The sequence below is a fragment of the Perissodus microlepis genome, chromosome 1 (genome assembly GCF_051167445.1).
Source record: "Perissodus microlepis isolate ML-2025 ecotype Zambia chromosome 1, ASM5116744v1, whole genome shotgun sequence".
Classification (NCBI taxonomy): domain Eukaryota; kingdom Metazoa; phylum Chordata; class Actinopteri; order Cichliformes; family Cichlidae; genus Perissodus; species Perissodus microlepis.
Genome location: NC_140461.1, coordinates 20,918,162 through 20,936,462, shown reverse-complemented (window position 1 = coordinate 20,936,462; position 18,301 = coordinate 20,918,162). Strand labels below are relative to the sequence as shown.

Here is an 18,301-nt window from a genome sequence, read left to right as displayed (position 1 = left end):
AGGCAATTGATTGGTTGGCAAATGATGCTAATGTAAGTTATGTAAGTTATTTCTCACCAGAATAAAATGTGAACCGCCAACAGGAAAGAAATAACACAAGTGTTGTGCTTGTGCTTGCTTTTGTGTCACATGACAAGATAAAATGAAATAATAATGTATAACTCATAATTCAATACTTACTGTTTAATTAAGAATCAAGAGCATAGTTTAGTTTTCTCAACATGCAGATTCATTCGCTGTGGCGACCACAGGGAGCAGCTTCCGAAAGAAACCAACTTCATATTTTTAATACAACTTAAATTGCACCTTTTTAAAAACAAATCAACATTTCTTTGTACATTTCTTTGTCCATGAGTCGATCAACAACACAGTAAGACAGTAGAGTCTAATGTAGCTAAAATACAATTTATTCCTGCATTTTACATTTGTATTTTTCACGATAATTTAATTAAAGTGTTTTACAGCAATCCACAAGAAGGTGAAGGTGGTTTTAATGTAGATGGATACATCAGCACAGAATAGAAGCGCAGCTGAGACAGAAAGAAAATCCACTCTATTTTATCCTATTGAGTTACCTTTCTGTAACTGTAGTTATTTCTCTGGTTTTAAGCACAGATTAATCGTCAATGGAAATGTTTGTTAGCCTGAAAACAAGACATCAGTCAGTGTTTATGAAGTGTGTAAATGGATTGATGATGAAGTTGATGTCACCCAAGGAAAGAGGCACTTTGTCCTAAAAAAAAAAAGAGAAGACAAAACAAAAAAGTTTATCTTTTCTGAACTTGCAGTGAATCACAACACGATGTATAAGATCCAGATTTTTGAGGTGAATTTAGGAATTTATATCAAACTTTAACAATAGAGTGGAAAATGAAATATGACTAGATTACAGAAGTAGATTACACCAAAAGTTAATCTTCTGGAGGAATTAATACATTAATGAGTTTTAATACGATTATTCTGACACACTAAATTTGTTTACTCCCTCTCTTAGTCAAAGGAGCTTGGAAAGAAAAGCGTCTGGACTTCTTTGAGTTGCTTGAAGACGTTTCACCTCTCATCCGAGAAGCTTCTTCAGTTCTAAAGAACCAACTTCAGTTCATCATGCTTTTCTAAAGAACTGAAGAAGCTTCTCTTGATCGGGTGAACTGAATGTTTTTAACATAGACTTTATAATGCATACTGTATATCTTTTGTGGAGTCAAAAGAGTTGCACCCTGCTTGCAATTAGAAAGAATGCAGATTTTAAAGAACTTTTTATTGACTTCATTTTTCAGATCAGCAAGCCTTATCCATCATTTACCTGCAGTCTATTGTATCCAGTGACAACATACCGTTTATCTGGCAATGTGCTCACACAGAGATGAACCGCTTCCGTCTGCCAAAAGCCTGGGCACCAACGTTGGTGGGAACAAAGTTGCTGTATCCAAGTCCCCCAGACCGACTCAAATAGTCTGCAAGGCGGTGGGTTACACAGGTGGCTGTGTTGCATGCCCGCTTTTGTGCTGTTGCATTGCTTGTAAGGAATAGAAACAAGACAGCAAATTATGATATTCAAGATAAGACTGGAAACGTATGTGACAGACATTAAGCAAACAATACAGTCTGGAATTATGAACACCAAATTAAAGGCACTGAAAAACTGATTTGAAGTAAAATATGAATTTATTATAAGAGAAAAATGCCAGGAAAAAAATTTACATAAGAAAATTTTTTTGTAGAATTACTACAACTTTATAGGTGATGAAATCTTCAGTTTGCTGTCTAAATCTAATGTAAGCAATGCCATTAAGCTCTTTAAGCTTTTTTTGTCCCTTTGTTTTAAGGTGGTCATACAATACATACAATCCTATACATGTATACGTATATATCTGCAAGAAAATGTTGACTCAGATAAATGTAACATAAATGGGCTAGCGCTGAGAGCTTCAATTGTAAGAGTTGCTGTAGTTTTCATATTGCTCAAATAGACTTCTCTTCTTGCCGGGTGTTTCTGCTCCCACGTCAGTGCGAGGATGGGTTTGTAGTTTGTGAATATCCTGGGAGAGTTTTCCCAGCACACAAGTGCTTAAGCCTGTGCAGCGCTTAGACATGGGTCTATCCAAGCTGTTAGAGATGGAGACAAACATGCAAAAACAGGCTTACAGTAACATGCAGATAATTATTACTATTTACATGCAGACATATGGGGGGTTTTTTCCTGAAATGTCATGCACCAGCAGAAAAGCTTCAATTAATATTTCAAAGGCATGCTAACGGTTTTGAATGCATATAATGATATCTTATTAACCAAAATAGCTTATGCATGTTTTCATGCTATCGGTATAATCTGCTCTAAGACTGGCTATCATGCAGGTTCCTGTATGTATGACATCATGCTTTTCCAGTGTTGCGCCTATTCCAGGCCTATTCCTGTTCCAGGCATGTCATTTAACATTCAAGAAATGGATGGATGAATGAATAATTGCTGTCCATGCATTAACAGGTAATGAAAATGTTTACAGATCTCACTCTATACCTTATTAAGTAATAAACACGAAGTTGGAGCTGTTGGGCTTATCCAAAAGTGTAGTGTAACAATATGATAGATAGATAGATAGATAGATAGATAGATAGATAGATAGATAGATAGATAGATAGATAGATAGATAGATAGATAGATAGATAGATAGATAGATAGATAGATAGATAGATAGATAGATAGATAGATAGATAGATAGATAGATAGATAGATTACAAAGAGTCATACTTGTTCCCATCAGCTGTTTGTTGGGCTTGCTCCTCTGAAGTTGTCTGCATGAACTCCTTCATAGCTCTGAGCAACCTTTGGGCGTCATCATTTGATAGTGTGACTCCATCTGACATGGATTCCTTACTGGTTCTGAAAATACACATTCAATTACTGTACAGTGCATTGATCTCTCAGGCTCTGCCAATGCACTTGCTCATAAATTATAGGTGTTGTCCAGCGTAAATACAATAGCACACAAAGTAAACCAAAAACTATGTGAAGTGATTGTTTGTTTGTTTTTTTACTGGAGTACACTAAAGTAGCAATATTTCATTCAGCTTGCAACATGTAATAATGTATGTAAATACAAATGATAATCGTACTTTTTAAAGGTCAATATTTTATTTTCATAGGAATAATAACACAGTTCTCACCTAGTTGGAGCTGCCTCTGAGACATACATCTGGCAAATGATCAAGGCATAAGCAAGAAAAAGCGTCCACAGCTTGAACATTATCATTATTCACTGTGGAAGACACATACAATACAAAACAAGGTAATTAAATATGATCAGGAAAAGTTTTTTTGATTTGTTTTGAAGGGTTTTCCACATATGCTCACAAGATTTTCTCTATTGCATACATCCACAGCTGTATGAATCCCCTTTCTCTCTCTCACACACACACACACACTGCCTTTCTGCTTGAGTCCTTGAAAGCAGGAGAGTTATTAGTAACTGCATGTTCCCCCAGAAACTATACCACCAGCTTTCCATGTTAGCAAAATTAACAGCAGCAAACCAGAGACATCCTAACAACACACCAGTGGGTGCCAGTTACTATCCGATTTACCCACCTTCTTAAAATCTGCTGTTTCTAAGACTGACAGCACATTTTTCAGTAAAACCAAAGTAAGCAATCTTTTCTCTACTTACCGTACAAGATTTTTCAGCTGTTGAAGGTTCAAGTGATGGACCTACTCGTGGATCTGCTGAGCACTCCCACAGTACACGCTTTTATATATGTTCCCTATGGGTTTCAGCATCAAGTGAGTGAGCACTCAACGGTAGCTTATTGGCCAATCAAATGCTTTACCTCAAACTACCAGCCAATCAGAAGTCCTTTGTCTCTTAAAGTAAGCCAACAAAAGTGCCTCTGTGCAAATGACATCACTACACAGTCAAATTTACTGTGTTGTCAAGTATTTGTTTTTTGTTGGTGGTGGAATTTGCAGTGTAGTCAACCTTTAACCAAAAGAAATGTGACTCTTCTGCATAAAATTCATCAACTGAGTGCTTCTTATGCCAATCAGAGACATTATCAAAGCAAAAATATGGCTCTTGAAGCCAATTTTAAACTAAAACTCTAATTATAAACCGCTCCAGATCAGGTTCAACATATGATTAGTACTAGTTGTTATTGTGAACTAGCTAAGACAAAGGAGAGTGACCTTTGTAGCACTAAGAACTCGGACTTTAGGTACTGGACATTGTTCAGGAGAAAAGCTAACCCTGACACTTACAAACAGAAGACTGACAGTGAAAACAAACAGGAAACAGGCTGTGCATGACACAAATATATGATAATGTGGTGTTCATAGATCCCCCTTACTTTTGGTTACTGAATGTGAACAGGTTCGAATGCCATCTGCAGAAAAATGCTAAAATACCTCTAAAAAAAAGACATCTTGATTATCTATGACTTAACAACACAGCTGATTAAACATGCTAAACAATTTACGTTCAGTTAAAACCTCACACATTACTACTGATAGCAAGAAAATCTAAGACTCGTAAGAATGCATAATATGCGTCTAAATTGATTTATTATCACAGTAATTTATTTTTCTACCTCCTGAACTGCCAATCAGGTTATCTTCTTCTAGCTGATCTTACGGTTGACCTGGCATCATGAGGTGTAGAGAAATACTGAACACAATGATGTCCCATTTGACAACAATTTAAATGTAATGTTGTGAATCAGTGAATCTGGAGTTAATTTCTTAGTTGTGTTAGCTAGTTAGGCAGTTGTTTAATACATGGGAATAGCATCACAGTGAGATACATCGATCAGCTAAACCTTCTATTTCCTGGTATCCATCCTGTTTCTCCGAGCTAATTACTGGGCTGTTGGTCTCTGGCCATCTTCTAATTCCTTTTATGTAATGATATCGGATGAGGTATCATAAACCATCCTGCCTCCTAGTTATTTTTTGCGTCACATGGAAACTCATTAGAGTAGATGAGCCTTTTAGTACTATTGTGCAGACCTGCAGCCTCTTATACCAGAAGCACTAAATTAGTTTCCCCCAGCTCCACATGCTGTCAGAAACTACTCCTGAAAGGCTGAAGCTTGTGAAAACGAAAGACTTTAAAGCAAGCAATCTCATTCACAATGACTAATGTTAATTATCTTGTTCTCTGCCAAGACATTTTAATTATATATATATTTATCTTTTAGGTAACTGCTCATCCCCAACTTTAAGTGCAGCGTTAGCCAAGTAGAGCACATAATTGAAAATTGAAGGGCATGAAAAAACAAGAATCTGGAATTCGATGCTACATCTTGGTTTTCTCAAAAGATGACAGTTAATACCGAAGCCAAGAGTTTTGTAATAATGATGTAAATCTACACTGAATCATTCCCAACTCAGAAAAGGATGTAAGGTGCCCCCTCTAATAAGCCAAACAGATCAAATACATATTGTATTAGCATTTGTATAATTAAGTATCATTCACACTGTTTTGGACTGACGCTTAGAGCCCCAACTGGCCACTCCCTGGTTGACCAGGGACACCAAATGAGGCAGAGAAATTACATTCCAAAGGGAAAAGTGCATTGTCAAGATTGCAATTAGCTCACAATATTCACGTTCGCTAACGTTAAGCATGATTTGGCCTGGAAGATTAATTGAAACACAGGAGAATGCTCATGACAGCTAGGGCAACATTAGGCTCGGCGCGGTGCTCATCACTGACAGTCTCAGCAGAGTTACTGTGAATGTAACTGCTCGGAAACAGAAGTAACTCTAGTCTTTACAAGAATTATTCTTTCCAAACTCCTAATGTTTGTTTATATCATTATTTGTGCAGGCACCATGAGGTAATTATCACATAATAAAGCTGCTGAACAAAAATTAGTTGAATTTGAATGTATGCATTTTGTTAAAGAGGTGGTTTCCCTCTCTCTCTTTTTTTATAACAGGCTTATATGCAAAAAGTAAAGCTGTACTGAAGCACTGAGCACAACTAAATAGGCCGTGAGTATAACATGTTTAAATATGTTTTAAACCCATGGTCAGAAATCAAATGTCAACCTATCCTGTAAGAGCTCAAAAATGAAAAAACAAAAAACAAACAGTGGATAAAAGAAATGTAACTGTAGAAATGGTGTTATGCAAAGTCCTGGGAAAAGAGCAGCCCGAGGAGGACATTTACAGATTGCCCCGTATCTTCAAATGGAACATAAAATTCAACTTCATGGAATTATAAACACAAAGAAGTGAAGTATGCTTCAGCAGAGGTACTTCCACCTGCTGCTCTCCATTAGAAAGCTAACCAAACTCAATTTAACATTTAAACACCTGCCCAGAAGTTGCAGAGGGATTACAAGAGCTCTTGATGTTCCTGCCAGCGTCATTATGTTGTTAGAAAGACGAGGTTCTGGACAGTATTAGCATTAACAGAGAAGGCCAGTTATTAGATTTTCCACATGCACTTGATAATTCCGGTCATCCAGATGGTAAATAATTTACTGTAGAACCAGAGTAGTCAAGAGTCCCACCCAATTAAACTAGCATGCATGCACACAGTATAGCAAAGCAGGAAGAGCACTCCACAAATAGCCTCATAATATGCAGACTGATGTTTCCTACAGCACATATGGTAACTGCATTGATATCCTGTATGCTAGAAATGACTAAAGTCACTCCAGGATGGGGCTATAGTTATATATATGTATATATAGTGGTGGCTACCTCTTTAAAAACTTTTCATAGTATTAGGATCTTGGGTAATGTGCCGTAAAGTCTTTTTTTCTTAACTCATATCAGGTTCTGCCAAGATTTTGTGGGACTTCACATATCAAGTAAAGTGAATTTATTTTATAAAACCGGTGATGTGAGAAAATGTATTGTTACATTGTTACAAGTCTGTGTGAGAAAGTAACTGTTGAACCAGACCTAACCATTTTTATGCCCTCTAGTGGTCATTTTGGGGCTGTTTATACACGGACAGCTATTCTAATTATGACATTTTTCTTTTCGTCTCCTTCTCAGATATTTACTGGCACCCTATAATGCTTGTATGCTTGTGGCATTTGTTGTTTTCTACATTTTCTACTAATAACATTCAAATTTCTTTCAAATATCTTTGAAATAAAACTGAGTCTTCTTTGTCTAAATCCAGTGTAGCCTTTTTGAGTGTCCGTATGAAACATCTGGCCACTCTTGTCTCTTCTGTTTTGATTAATCCACTAACAAGGTACAGTAAGAGAACATGAGTTTTGATTAGATTTGACAGATGTTTAACACTCCCAGACTAGTCTTTGATTCAGGGAGATGGCAGGAAGCAAAGACAAAATGCAAGATTCTCCTTATTATGTAGTAGTTCTAACAGATCTGAATCAGAGAGCTCTGTAGAAGAAGGATTTTTTTAATAAAAGAAAAAAATACCAGCTGTCTTAGCAGGAAGCAATGGCAGGGTAAACAACTTCATGTGTAATGAGGAGTCAATCAGGACAAACTTGTCTAGCGGTGTGGCCAGCAAATTTTAGAAGTATTTTGTGTCTATAAAAGCTATAATGACATAATGTGAGACCTATGTACTTTTACCAGGTAGGTTGTTGTTGTTTGTGCCCACTTTGGGCTTTGTTTTATTAAACATAATTTTCATCAATCATTGTTTTATTGTCCTGTCCTAAAACATACACATCCAGTAATCCTGAAAAAATCACACATAACTGCACAAGTTTGGAAAGTGGCACGTGCCTTCAACTTTACCCTCTTGATTTAGTCCATGACCTAACCTTTAATGGGTTGAGGTAAAAGAACCTGCAACAGATTACGGGGGTCAAAGTTTATTTGCTTAAAAACCTGGTAACGTACCTGGACTCCTCAGTAAGTTTGATGAATCCAGAAGCACTCTGTGAGCCGTTAATTTTACTATCAGTGAGTTATGATTACACAAGTAAAAATGAAAATGTAAAGAATGCTAGTACAGCAGCTATCATTAAGACAACTAGCTAAATAATCCATCAAAATATTAAAATATTAAAGATTATTCTTATTTTTGAAAACAAAATATAGGTTGACACTTGAACCTAAAACTTGAAGTTGCTCATTTCCTTATGGGTTTTTTTGTTGTTGTTGTTTTTGTTTGTTTTTTTGTTCCTTTAGCACAGGGGTGAGGAACTCCAGGCCTCAAGGGCCTCAAGGGGTGGGTCAACACACCTGAATCAAATGATTAGTTCATTACCAGGCCTCTGGAGAACTTCAAGACATGTTGAGGAGGTAATTTATCCATTTAAATCAGATGGGTTGGATCAAGCACACATCTAAAACCTGCAGAACACTGGCCATTGAGACCTGGAGTTCCCCACCCCTGCTTTAGCACAAAAGAGGAAATGGGTAACAACCAAAATATAAAAAAAATATACCAAAACAAAAAATACAAACTAAAACATAATGAATAATAATCATAACTATTATTAATAGTTATGAGTAGTTGGTGGTGTCAGGAAATCACATTTCTGTATTATGGCACTATTACTAAAGTTTTACACTCTAACTTCAATCATTTGTTCTCATGCTTTTTAATAAACGCACGAGTAGCCTACCTCTTCTGCTCCTTTCACTTTGTTGAATGTGGATTCCAGTGTTGCCATTACAATTGATTTAAAATATCAATGCTGACTTCCTTGCTGATATTTCTTGCTGATAAAGTCACGCTATCAAGCTATTGATAATGTCTCTGTACTATGTGTTCATGATTAAGGAGTACCCCCTCATCCAGATAAAGGAATACTCCTGTTATCTACAACAAACTGAGTTATAATGTCAGTAATAGACTTTGCTGTTGTAAAGAATTGTTCGGTTAGATAACATACTAATCTTCCCTATTTCAGCAGTAGTCGAATAATAGCTTGTGATTAATTCACTTGGCTGTCCCATGACTTTCTAAGGTGTTAACACTGTTTCTTTTTTCTTAATAGCACATATATACTTCACCCTGCTGTGCACACGCTGAAATCCATTCTGTTGGTGTGTGTCCCTGCAGGAATTTATTTTACCCAATGGCACAATCCGTGGCTCTTTTTTTTTCCCCTAGAAATGCCTTTTTAACCAAAACCTTGTGTTTTAAAGTACTCCCAACATTTACAGGAAGCGACCAGGATAGCCACAGTCCCCAGCTATGAATACCCAGAAACTTGCACAGAGCCTGAACCGGTACCGGTCCGTGAATCGTTTGGTACCGGGCCGCGAGAGTTGAGGCTCGGGTGTGAAATGTATGGTTTTCAGGGTTTTTATCGGTTTTTAGCGTTATTTTGTTATCGTTTTTATCATTAACTCGGTTTTCCTGGGTCTTTTCACGTGTGTTATGAATAAATCTTCTTTTTTTCGGTACTAGTTTTATTTTGTTGTATTTATCCGCCACACTTTAAAGGCCGGTCCGTGAAAATATTGTCGGGCATAAAACGGTCCGTGGCGCAAAAAAGGTTGGGGACCGCTGACCTAAAGTACATGCTGAACTTCAAATAAAAGCTGACAAAGAGCACGTACATCTGCTTCATTGTAATTTGGGTGAAAATTACCAAGAAGTCTTATTTTGATACATCATACTCATGCTCTATAGCATATTCTATATCGATAACTGAGAGACATCTGCAAGCTATTCAGTTGCATGTGTCCATATATTCACTAGTCTCTCCTACTGTAACGTCATAGATTTGAAATGAATTTAGATGAAATTAGTGTGTGACTGTTTTACATCCTCTTTTATTCACATCTTCGTCTAATCGAATACATTTACAAATGCATTTCACAACCATAAGCTCTAAAGCATGTTCACAACCAGTAACGAGAGGATGAATTGCAGTTGTATGTTGCGCTACCTCCCCTGGAAGTGAATGTATAGTTGCCAAAACTCCGTGTAATAGCCACCGAAATTCTTCGGATCATTGATCGATAGTTGAACAAAGTTCAGCCAAAGTCACACTGATTTTCTGACCAATCTTAGCCTTAGAGGCGGGGGATAGAAACGTGAAAGAAGATACATGTGTGCTTCGTTTGCTCAGAGGCGAAGCCGAAGTCAGCAGAGTTGATCTGTAGGGGGGAAAAAGTTTGTTTGGTTTAAAAAAAAAAAAAAGAAAAAAAAGATGATTTCAATAAAATCGCCGTCTCTGACGCCGGTGCCCTGCGCGCAGGCTCTGCTCGGTGTGGGCTGTTTGGCTTTCGCCCTCCTCGCGTTCATGCTGGTTCGCCAGCTCGTCAAGCAGAGAAGACCGCCTGGTTTTCCTCCCGGTCCATCTCCCATCCCTGTGATAGGCAACATTTTTTCTTTAGCCACCGAGCCGCACGTCTTTCTCAAGAAGCAGAGTGAAGTTCATGGACAGGTAATGCCCTTACGCGCACTTTATGAATCTAACGCTTTTACTAGTTTGCAGCGTGTACGCCCACACCCACACACCAAGAGAACAAAAGAGACTCGCCTTAATGGCCTGGGAACAGCTGGAAAGCGTACAAGTCAGGGCCTCCCCCAAAACACACACACACACATATATATATGTATATATATATATATATATATATATATATATATATATATAAAGCGCTATTTCTACCGACCTTATATGACTCTCTTGCAAAGGTGAATAAAACTCATAATGGCAACCTGGTAGTTTGCACGTCAGTTTATTTCAGAACACAAACCATGTCACAAAGCTCAGATCATCTCAAACTGGTTTCTTGGACATGACAGTGCGTTCAGTGTACTCGGATGGTCTTAACAGCCACCAGATCTCAATCCAATAGAGCTCCTTTGGTGGAACAAGAGATTCACATTAGGAATGTGCAAACAAAAAATCAGAAGTAACTGTGTGATGCTGTCATGTTATTGTCAAGGTTTACCAAAAAAGTGCCCACTGAGTGTGTGTATTATAAAACCGTTTGTCTCTCTATTGAATACCAGGGAACTCCTTCTCTAGTTCAGACAGCCACTTTGGAAAGAACAGACCAGCAAAGACTTGCAAATGCGAATACATTTGTCTAAAAAATAGTACATTCCTCTAACAGAGGCTTTAATGTGGATAGAAATGTGTGTGAAGATCTAAATGACTGCAGTGACTGCTAATAATGGAATTCACACCTTTCAGATTTTCAGCCTTGACCTGGGAGGCATCTTGACTGTGGTGTTAAATGGATACGACAGTGTCAGAGAGTGCCTTTACCATCAGGGTGAGGTGTTTGCTGATCGGCCATCACTACCTTTGTTCAAGAAAATGACCAAAATGGGCGGTAAGATGCTTTGATATAACAGTGAATGCCGTTTTTTGCAATCTAAAAAAATGTTATTTTGATTCAAAATGATTAAATTCTGTTTTTCTCTTCCAATGTCCAAAGGGCTTCTTAATTGCAAATATGGCAAAGGCTGGAACGAACACCGCAAACTGGCCTGCAGCTCTTTTCGTTACTTCGGCAGCGGCCAGAAACTCTTTGAGAAGAAGATCTCGGAGGAGTGCATGTTTTTTGTCGATGCCATCGATGAACACAAGGGAAAGCCCTTCAACCCCAAACATCTTGTGACCAACGCAGTGTCCAACATCACCAATCTGATCATTTTTGGGCAGCGTTTTACCTACGATGATCGCAACTTCCAGCACATGATTGAGATATTCAGTGAGAATGTGGAACTAGCAGTGAGTGGCTGGGCCCTCCTCTATAATGCCTTCCCTTACATTGAGTACGTGCCCTTTGGGAAACACCAGAAGCTCTTCCGCAATGCTGCTGAGGTTTACAACTTTCTACAGGAGGTTATAAACGGTTTCTCACAGGGCAGAGTGCCCCATGCACCACGCCATTATGTTGATGCCTACTTGGATGAGTTGGAGCAGAATGCAGGCGTTCAGGGGTCGTCCTTTTCTTATGAGAATCTCATCTATTCAGTGGGTGAGCTCATTATTGCTGGTACAGAGACTACAACTAACACTCTGCGCTGGGCCATGCTCTACATGGCTCTGTATCCCAACATACAAGGTCAGTTGTAGTAGAAACCCCCAAAAATGTTTTTACTTCTAATTATTTAGTCTGAGTTTGCTCTAAATTTAATGGTTATATAATCTCACCTAATAATCTGTGTTTTTACCTACAAAGAGAGGGTGCACAAGGAGATCGACAGCGTGCTGTCCAGTGGGAGGGCGCCCACTTTGGAGGACAAACAGAGGATGCCATACATAGAGGCTGTGCTGCATGAGATTCTACGCTTCTGCAATATTGTACCACTTGGGATTTTCCGTGCCACGTCCCAAGATGCAAAAGTCAATGGGTACACAATCCCCAAAGGGACTATGGTGATCACAAACCTCTACTCGGTGCACTTCGATGAGAAGTACTGGAACGATCCTGGTGTTTTCTCACCAGAGAGGTTTCTGGACAGCAGCGGCAATTTTGTGAGGCGCGAGGCTTTCCTTCCATTCTCCTTGGGTAAGGCTTCGTTTCTCAAAACCAGCATTAGCTATGATTGGTTAAACCAAGTTATTCCTCAAAGACTTTCCTGTTTATTTGCAGACTTGAGATAATTAGCCAGATGCAGTGTGTGTGTGTGTGTGTGTGAAAAACTAACAGTTTTTCTTTTTTTTCAGGGAGGCGTGGGTGCCTGGGTGAACAGCTGGCTAGAATGGAGATGTTCCTCTTTTTCACAACTTTGTTGCAGAGGTTTCATCTTCAGTTCCCTCCAGGAACTGTCCCAACTGTCACTCCCAAGCTGGGCATGACCTTACAGCCCAAAACTTACTACATCTGTGCAATCCGCAGGCAGCAGAAAGTTCCCTGCTCTGGATACACTCCTTTTTACAAGTAGTCAGGTGAACATTTTCAATGGCTTGTTTAGCCATTATGTGTTACACTACTTTGCACAACAATGCAATTGCGTGATAACTGTATCACTCTGAAGTTTCAATGCATTGCATTTTTCCAAAGCATCATTTATGGCAAATACAGCTGTACATCTGATTATTTAATCCACTTTATCTAATTACTATTGCTTCTCTTTTTTTAAACTGAGCAATATGCATGTTTGCACAATGCTCCTTTTGGAAACAACTGGTGAGGCAGCAAGTGATGAAAGAACATCCTGGGAACATGAGTGTCATATTGATTCAGTTCTCTGAGCTCAGAGACTGAAATATCTGTGAACCCTGGGACAGTAGCAATGAGTAGCTTATATGCCAGTCAATGACTTACAGTATGTGCACCTGTGGTGGTTCAGGATAGCACTGGGTCAGACAGAAGACACCAGCAATTTATGTGGGTCACACAAAATGGGATGAACAGACTTTCCAAGAACGTTCGTAACACTGTGTGCTGAAGATAGACGTGGGCCAAGATTCACATCATGTGGACTGACACTGACCCCTTCTCCAGGCATAACGGTCTGTGGAAAATCTTTTTCTTAGGAAGCAAATGCAACCCGTTTTTTTTTCTAGAAACTGAATTTGCAACGCTGGTTTCTGTTAAATGGTGCTTCTCAGTATGTACTGAATTTAAGTGGAATGTTAACATTTGTTTGTACTTTATTTGTTTTGTAATGCTGGTGTTTTTGAAGGAGTTTTATGCAAATTAATAAAGTATTTTCTAAAAAATTAAAAGACCTAACATTATTCATTTCAAATCTGTAAATATGTTCATGAGAGTGAAAAAGGAACCTGAACATAAACATGGTGCCAAGTGTAAAAATCTGCCTAATCACACACGCACAGCTACTTGCTGCAACTACCCCTTGTGACAAGGGAGCAGTTAAATTCAGTTCAATTTTATTTATGTAGCAAAAAATCACAACAGTCCCCTCAAGTCACTCTAAATTGTAGGAAAAGACCCTAAAAAAAAATAGAGAGAAAACCTGCAAAATCAGACGACCCCCACCATGAATATATAAGCAAGCACTTGGTGACAGTGGGAAGGAAAAACTCCCTTTTAACAGGAAGAAACCTCCAAGAGCTGAAACCAGCTCCTTTAAAAATGTTTTTCTACCTATAATTCTACTCATAGGTAGAAAAACTAAACAGGCACAGTATGCCCCCTTTGTTAAAGGTGTAGACATTGAAACCATGGAGACAATCCACTCATGAGTCAAATGATTATAAATCAAACTAATAAGATCAAACCAATACATTGAGAGACGCTCACATTTTGTGTACTGATCTTGTGTGGAATTGAAGTGACCTGATCCTTCATAAATCAAGCACAGTTTGTACATGTACTGTTCCATAAGAGGAAGTGAATACACAGTTGGTATATCTAATGTCTTTAAGGTTATTCTCCTGTTTTTATGGGGTGGCATGGACAAAAAAAATAAAATTAAATAAAAAAAAAAAAGAAAGGCGAATATATTTTGGGCTCACACAGACAAACACAGACACCAATAAAAATCAATGAGAACTGCTGATACTTGAGGGATGGTGTTTTATGACAGCTATAAATAACAACAAAAATCTGTTGCCTCCACAGTGTAGATAAGGGTGAATGGTTACATTAGACAAACGTACGTATATTGATGCTACATAAGGGTAACAACCATTCATTGATGTATTTATGGCACAATCATCAGAGGACACTGTGGTTTGAAGGACTGCACAGCGAGAAGCCAACAAACTTTTACAACTTAATGAGCTGGAATACGTCAGGTCAGGGGCTACCGATGCTTTATAGTCCAGCACGGGTCCATGTGAAAAAAAAAAAGAAAAGAAAATTATGACACGTTTGTCATATTGTTTATGGCTCTGAGTCCACCCGCTATTCTTAACACTGTCACTGCCACTTTGATCCCGGTGGAGTATTTGACACGAGCTGCTTCTCTTTTTACAAACGGTACCGGAGCAATTTTTTTTGTGTGTGTGTGTGTTTTGCCAATCAGCTCGTCACGGCACACAAATGAATCTATGTAGGTAACGTTTGGCACTAGCTGGGTCAGGTGATAAAGACAGGGACAGAGAGAGACGATGAAGAATATAAGAGTGGTTATGATACAGAACAGACAGACGCTGAAGTTGGAAAAATGAAAAAATCTAAATCAAAACACCAAGCCCCACAGTTCCACACCTGGAAATAGAAGTAGATAAAAACTTTGGAAACACAAAAGTAATTACAGGATCGCAATGTACAATATGTCAGCTGTGTGTAGAAAACAGATGCATTCATTTGATTATTTTAAAAATATATCTTTATATGCACATACTCTTTTGTACAGCGGCTAAACACTTGTTTGGTATTAAAATGTGCACATCTGTATCTATTTTGTGTCTTTAAATATTACTATCTCAGTTTGCACTGCTTACTTAACATTTTCTCCAAACAGTATGACTCATTAAGGTGAGAAAGGAGCTAGGTGACAGTTCTAACTTCCCTTTGATATAATGTCTTATTCTAGTGGAATGCCAAGAGTTCTTTAACCTTCCTCATGGTAGGTTAGAATATATATTTATATGTGTATATATATAGAAACAAAACCAAAGTGACATGAAACTTTGGATCCCTTCTTTGCAAACTGGCCAAGTCATAAGTGTGAACAAAAGAGAAAAGTTTGTCTAAATGTCTGCATTTAGATATTGTACTGTTAAAATGAGAGTTTGAATTTTAAATCTTTTTAAAATTCAATTGAAAAACCCTAAACAAACCCAAACACACTGTTATAGCATGTGTGCATGATGTGCTGCTGCTACAGAAGACACATTTGCAGTCTGCTGACAACCAAGAAAGGCCTTTCTCCAGTGAGATTGTAAAAAGGTTACGCAAACAGTGTATGGATGGCCGAGAGACGGCGCATACCGCATGTCCCTCTGTCACAGAGGATTTCTCGAGGATTGCTGGAATTTGTTTGTAGTCGAGTTGTTCATTGAGAGATTACAAACTACTTCAGTCACCCAGATTTTTAATCTTCTTACGTTTGAAAGTGTATTTCATATTAATGACATAAACTCTTGCAAAATAATTATTCAACTTTGCGTGAATCCTGAGTAACCTTTAAAAAAATACTTAGAATCAAAAAAAAGGAAAATGAAGAATCCATTCATTGAATCGGCACTCCTGATCTGAATGCGACATGTTAAACACCAACCAGAGGACATTTCACTGATTAGAAATCAACTGTTGCTAACAGGACAAACAAACATACATACAAATTACATAATAAAATAATTAAAAATGCAATCTCTTTCTCCCTGCTCATTCTCTCCGTCACATTCCGGACAAAAAAATGTTCACACATTCAAACCAAACAAAGGACAGAGAGAGAAAAACAAAACAAAACAAAATCCAAGAAGACAGGTGGTACGCATGAGTAAAAGCATCAAAAATGATGCATATATAATGCTATTAATCAGTCAACATTTCAATACTGTCTCTGTGACTGAGTCTGATACAGTGTTTCGTGTCACCAGCAAGGAGAGAACTACACAAGCCTAGGCTCTGGGCCAATATGGACTTAGTAAAGGTTCAGACAGGCACATTTGATATATATATATGTATATATGTATATATATATATATATAATTCAAAAATATACCTGACATTGAAGCTGAAACAGTTTCAGTCTCTTGTCTTTCCTTTGGTAAAGGGTATCGACCACTTCATGATGTCATTTGCTTCAGTATGTTTCCTCTACCTTTCCTTTTGAAATACACAGAAACTGTTTTTGTACCTAAGGGAGGTGGTAAGTGTTAAGCGCTTTGCATTCAAGGCAGCATCACAGCCAGGTTACCATGGAGGACAAGTTCATCCTGGACATCAGTCCACGCTCTTCTTTTTCTGCACCTTCTGCCTCCTCAGTCCTGGTGCGTTTCTCTGGGTGCACTTGACTCTCCATGGGGTGAAAGTGCATAGGAGTTGGGCCCCCACCGTTGCAGTAAGGATCCGCTCACAGTAGTAAGGCCTTTTTGTTTCTCCAAAAACAACGTGACTGCTTAAGCGTTTGAGTGTCAGCACAGTGAATCTTTCAATATGTTTGTGTGGGCGTGTGTAAGAGAGAGGGAACGTGTGTTTTATGTGCATTTGTCAAATGTTAAAGTCGGTGAAAGGCAGGTGGTTGAGGGCCTCGTGTCCTTGTACTGCCTCTCCTTTTCTTGTCCACGCGTCTGCTCCTCTTGCTGCTACTGACGCTCCTCCCCCTCTTCCTCCTCCTGGATGACCTGGATGTCATCTGACGGAGAGGTGGGCAAACTGTCTGGCTGCTGTTTGGCAAGCTCTTTGCTCTTATCCTCCTCATCGATGACCTTTTTCCACACCTTGTGGTTCTCTGTCAGGTGCTGCATGATGCTGCAGAACAACCTGCGCCGTTTTTTCCTCCTTCCTACAACAACACCAAAAATAAAAAAAACAAATGTGTTTAGGGAATTCCACACTGGTGTAACTGTAACGTAAACATGAATTATTCTTTATTTTCTCAACACATCAACCGACTCCCCGTCTGACCAGGGTGGGAAATAGTCAGAGTTTGGTGCCCTGATCATAGACTGTAATTAAAGGATGGACGCACAGTGACATCACTCATTAGTTTGTAAAGTCCCATTTATAAGCCTTGATTATTTATTTTTAAAATTTCACCAGACATCACAGGTGGAGGTGGATCCAACTAAGAAACAAGAAACACTGGCCACTCTTATGATTTTTTAAAATCACAACAAACAAATGACATAAATAAAAACACTGTTTGAGCAACTATTTTATGATAAATTATAAAATTATGTACTAAATAAACATCAACATGCCGTATGACTTGAAACCTGGGACTGAGACTGTAAAAGTTTCACAAGTGCTATAAATTACATTTTACTTTCCTACAGATGGTCTTTAAGAGAGTCGCCCCCTGCTGGCTATCAGGACGAATGAGATATTTTGCATTGCTTTAACTTTTCAGACCTGCAGGCTTTGTTGATATATATACAGTGTATGAAACTGACTGTGCAACCAGGAAAAGAAATAAATGCAACAATCAATGTCAACTAGGAACATTTCTGAACAAATTTTGAGTGTGCAATTAGAGTTGTATAATTACTGATATAATAATTATATAATTACTATTTGAGTTAGTAGCAGCCAATACTGTTAACAGCTTAACAGCTTAGACAAACAAAGACAGACAAAGTGGAAGTGCTGGTATAGTTTGGTGTAGGTATAAACTCCAAGTACAGCAAAGGTTTTAGCACTGGTCAGCGTAAAGGGACGGTTTAGGTTAGTAAAGACGTTGAAAATAAAGAAAAAAATCAGTGACTTAGCATACAAGAACTGTCAGCCTAACAAAACGCATTGGCAGCAAGAGGAATCTTCTAGTGCAAAACACTGAGCAGACCGAGGAAGTCGGAAGCA

The 18,301-nt window shown here is 38.4% G+C and overlaps 3 protein-coding genes across 4 annotated transcripts in view; 1 reads left to right on the top strand and 2 right to left on the bottom strand.

Moving 5' to 3' along the window:
- Nucleotides 1-235: 235 nt before the first annotated feature.
- calca (calcitonin/calcitonin-related polypeptide, alpha) lies at nt 236-3,748 on the bottom strand. Of its 2 annotated transcripts, XM_084934772.1 has the most exons (5): nt 3,666-3,748; nt 3,166-3,257; nt 2,750-2,881; nt 1,335-1,516; nt 236-733 (listed from the first exon to the last, which is right to left on the bottom strand). In XM_084934772.1, exons 2-4 carry the CDS (start codon nt 3,249-3,251, stop codon nt 1,354-1,356), a joined length of 381 nt encoding a protein of 126 aa, XP_084790898.1. In that variant the 5' UTR covers nt 3,252-3,257; nt 3,666-3,748; the 3' UTR covers nt 236-733; nt 1,335-1,353. The 2 variants fall into 2 exon arrangements, with proteins under 2 accessions (XP_084790898.1, XP_084790890.1); XM_084934764.1 differs by lacking the exons at nt 236-733; nt 1,335-1,516 and adding an exon at nt 1,692-2,106.
- A 6,235-nt stretch (nt 3,749-9,983) lies between these two features.
- Nucleotides 9,984-13,559, top strand: cyp2r1 (cytochrome P450, family 2, subfamily R, polypeptide 1). Its single transcript, XM_084934667.1, has 5 exons — nt 9,984-10,341; nt 11,101-11,242; nt 11,348-11,980; nt 12,098-12,427; nt 12,586-13,559. Exons 1-5 carry the CDS (start codon nt 10,105-10,107, stop codon nt 12,801-12,803), a joined length of 1,560 nt encoding a protein of 519 aa, XP_084790793.1. The 5' UTR covers nt 9,984-10,104; the 3' UTR covers nt 12,804-13,559.
- Nucleotides 13,560-14,387: 828 nt separating this feature from the next.
- pde3b (phosphodiesterase 3B) overlaps nt 14,388-18,301 on the bottom strand; it is a 47,158-nt gene continuing 43,244 nt past the window's right edge. Inside the window, exon 16 of the mRNA XM_084934607.1 lies at nt 14,388-17,285. Within this exon, the coding sequence (XP_084790733.1) occupies nt 17,086-17,285 (200 nt within the window). The 3' untranslated portion in view covers nt 14,388-17,085. The remainder of the gene's footprint in view (nt 17,286-18,301) is intronic.

Excerpts from the sequence above, each read along its gene's own strand:
- cyp2r1 (XM_084934667.1), top strand. The coding sequence starts at position 10,105 with ATGATTTCAATAAAATCGCCGTCTCTGACGCCGGTGCCCTGCGCGCAG. Across the intron at positions 11,243-11,347 it reads GAAAATGACCAAAATGGGCG|GGCTTCTTAATTGCAAATAT; the intron begins GTAAGATGCTTT and ends CAATGTCCAAAG. Across the intron at positions 11,981-12,097 it reads TCTGTATCCCAACATACAAG|AGAGGGTGCACAAGGAGATC; the intron begins GTCAGTTGTAGT and ends TTACCTACAAAG.
- calca (XM_084934764.1), bottom strand. The coding sequence starts at position 3,251 with ATGATAATGTTCAAGCTGTGGACGCTTTTTCTTGCTTATGCCTTGATC. Across the intron at positions 2,882-3,165 it reads TCAGAGGCAGCTCCAACTAG|AACCAGTAAGGAATCCATGT; the intron begins GTGAGAACTGTG and ends GTGTATTTTCAG. Across the intron at positions 2,107-2,749 it reads CAAACAGCTGATGGGAACAA|CTTGGATAGACCCATGTCTA; the intron begins GTATGACTCTTT and ends CATCTCTAACAG.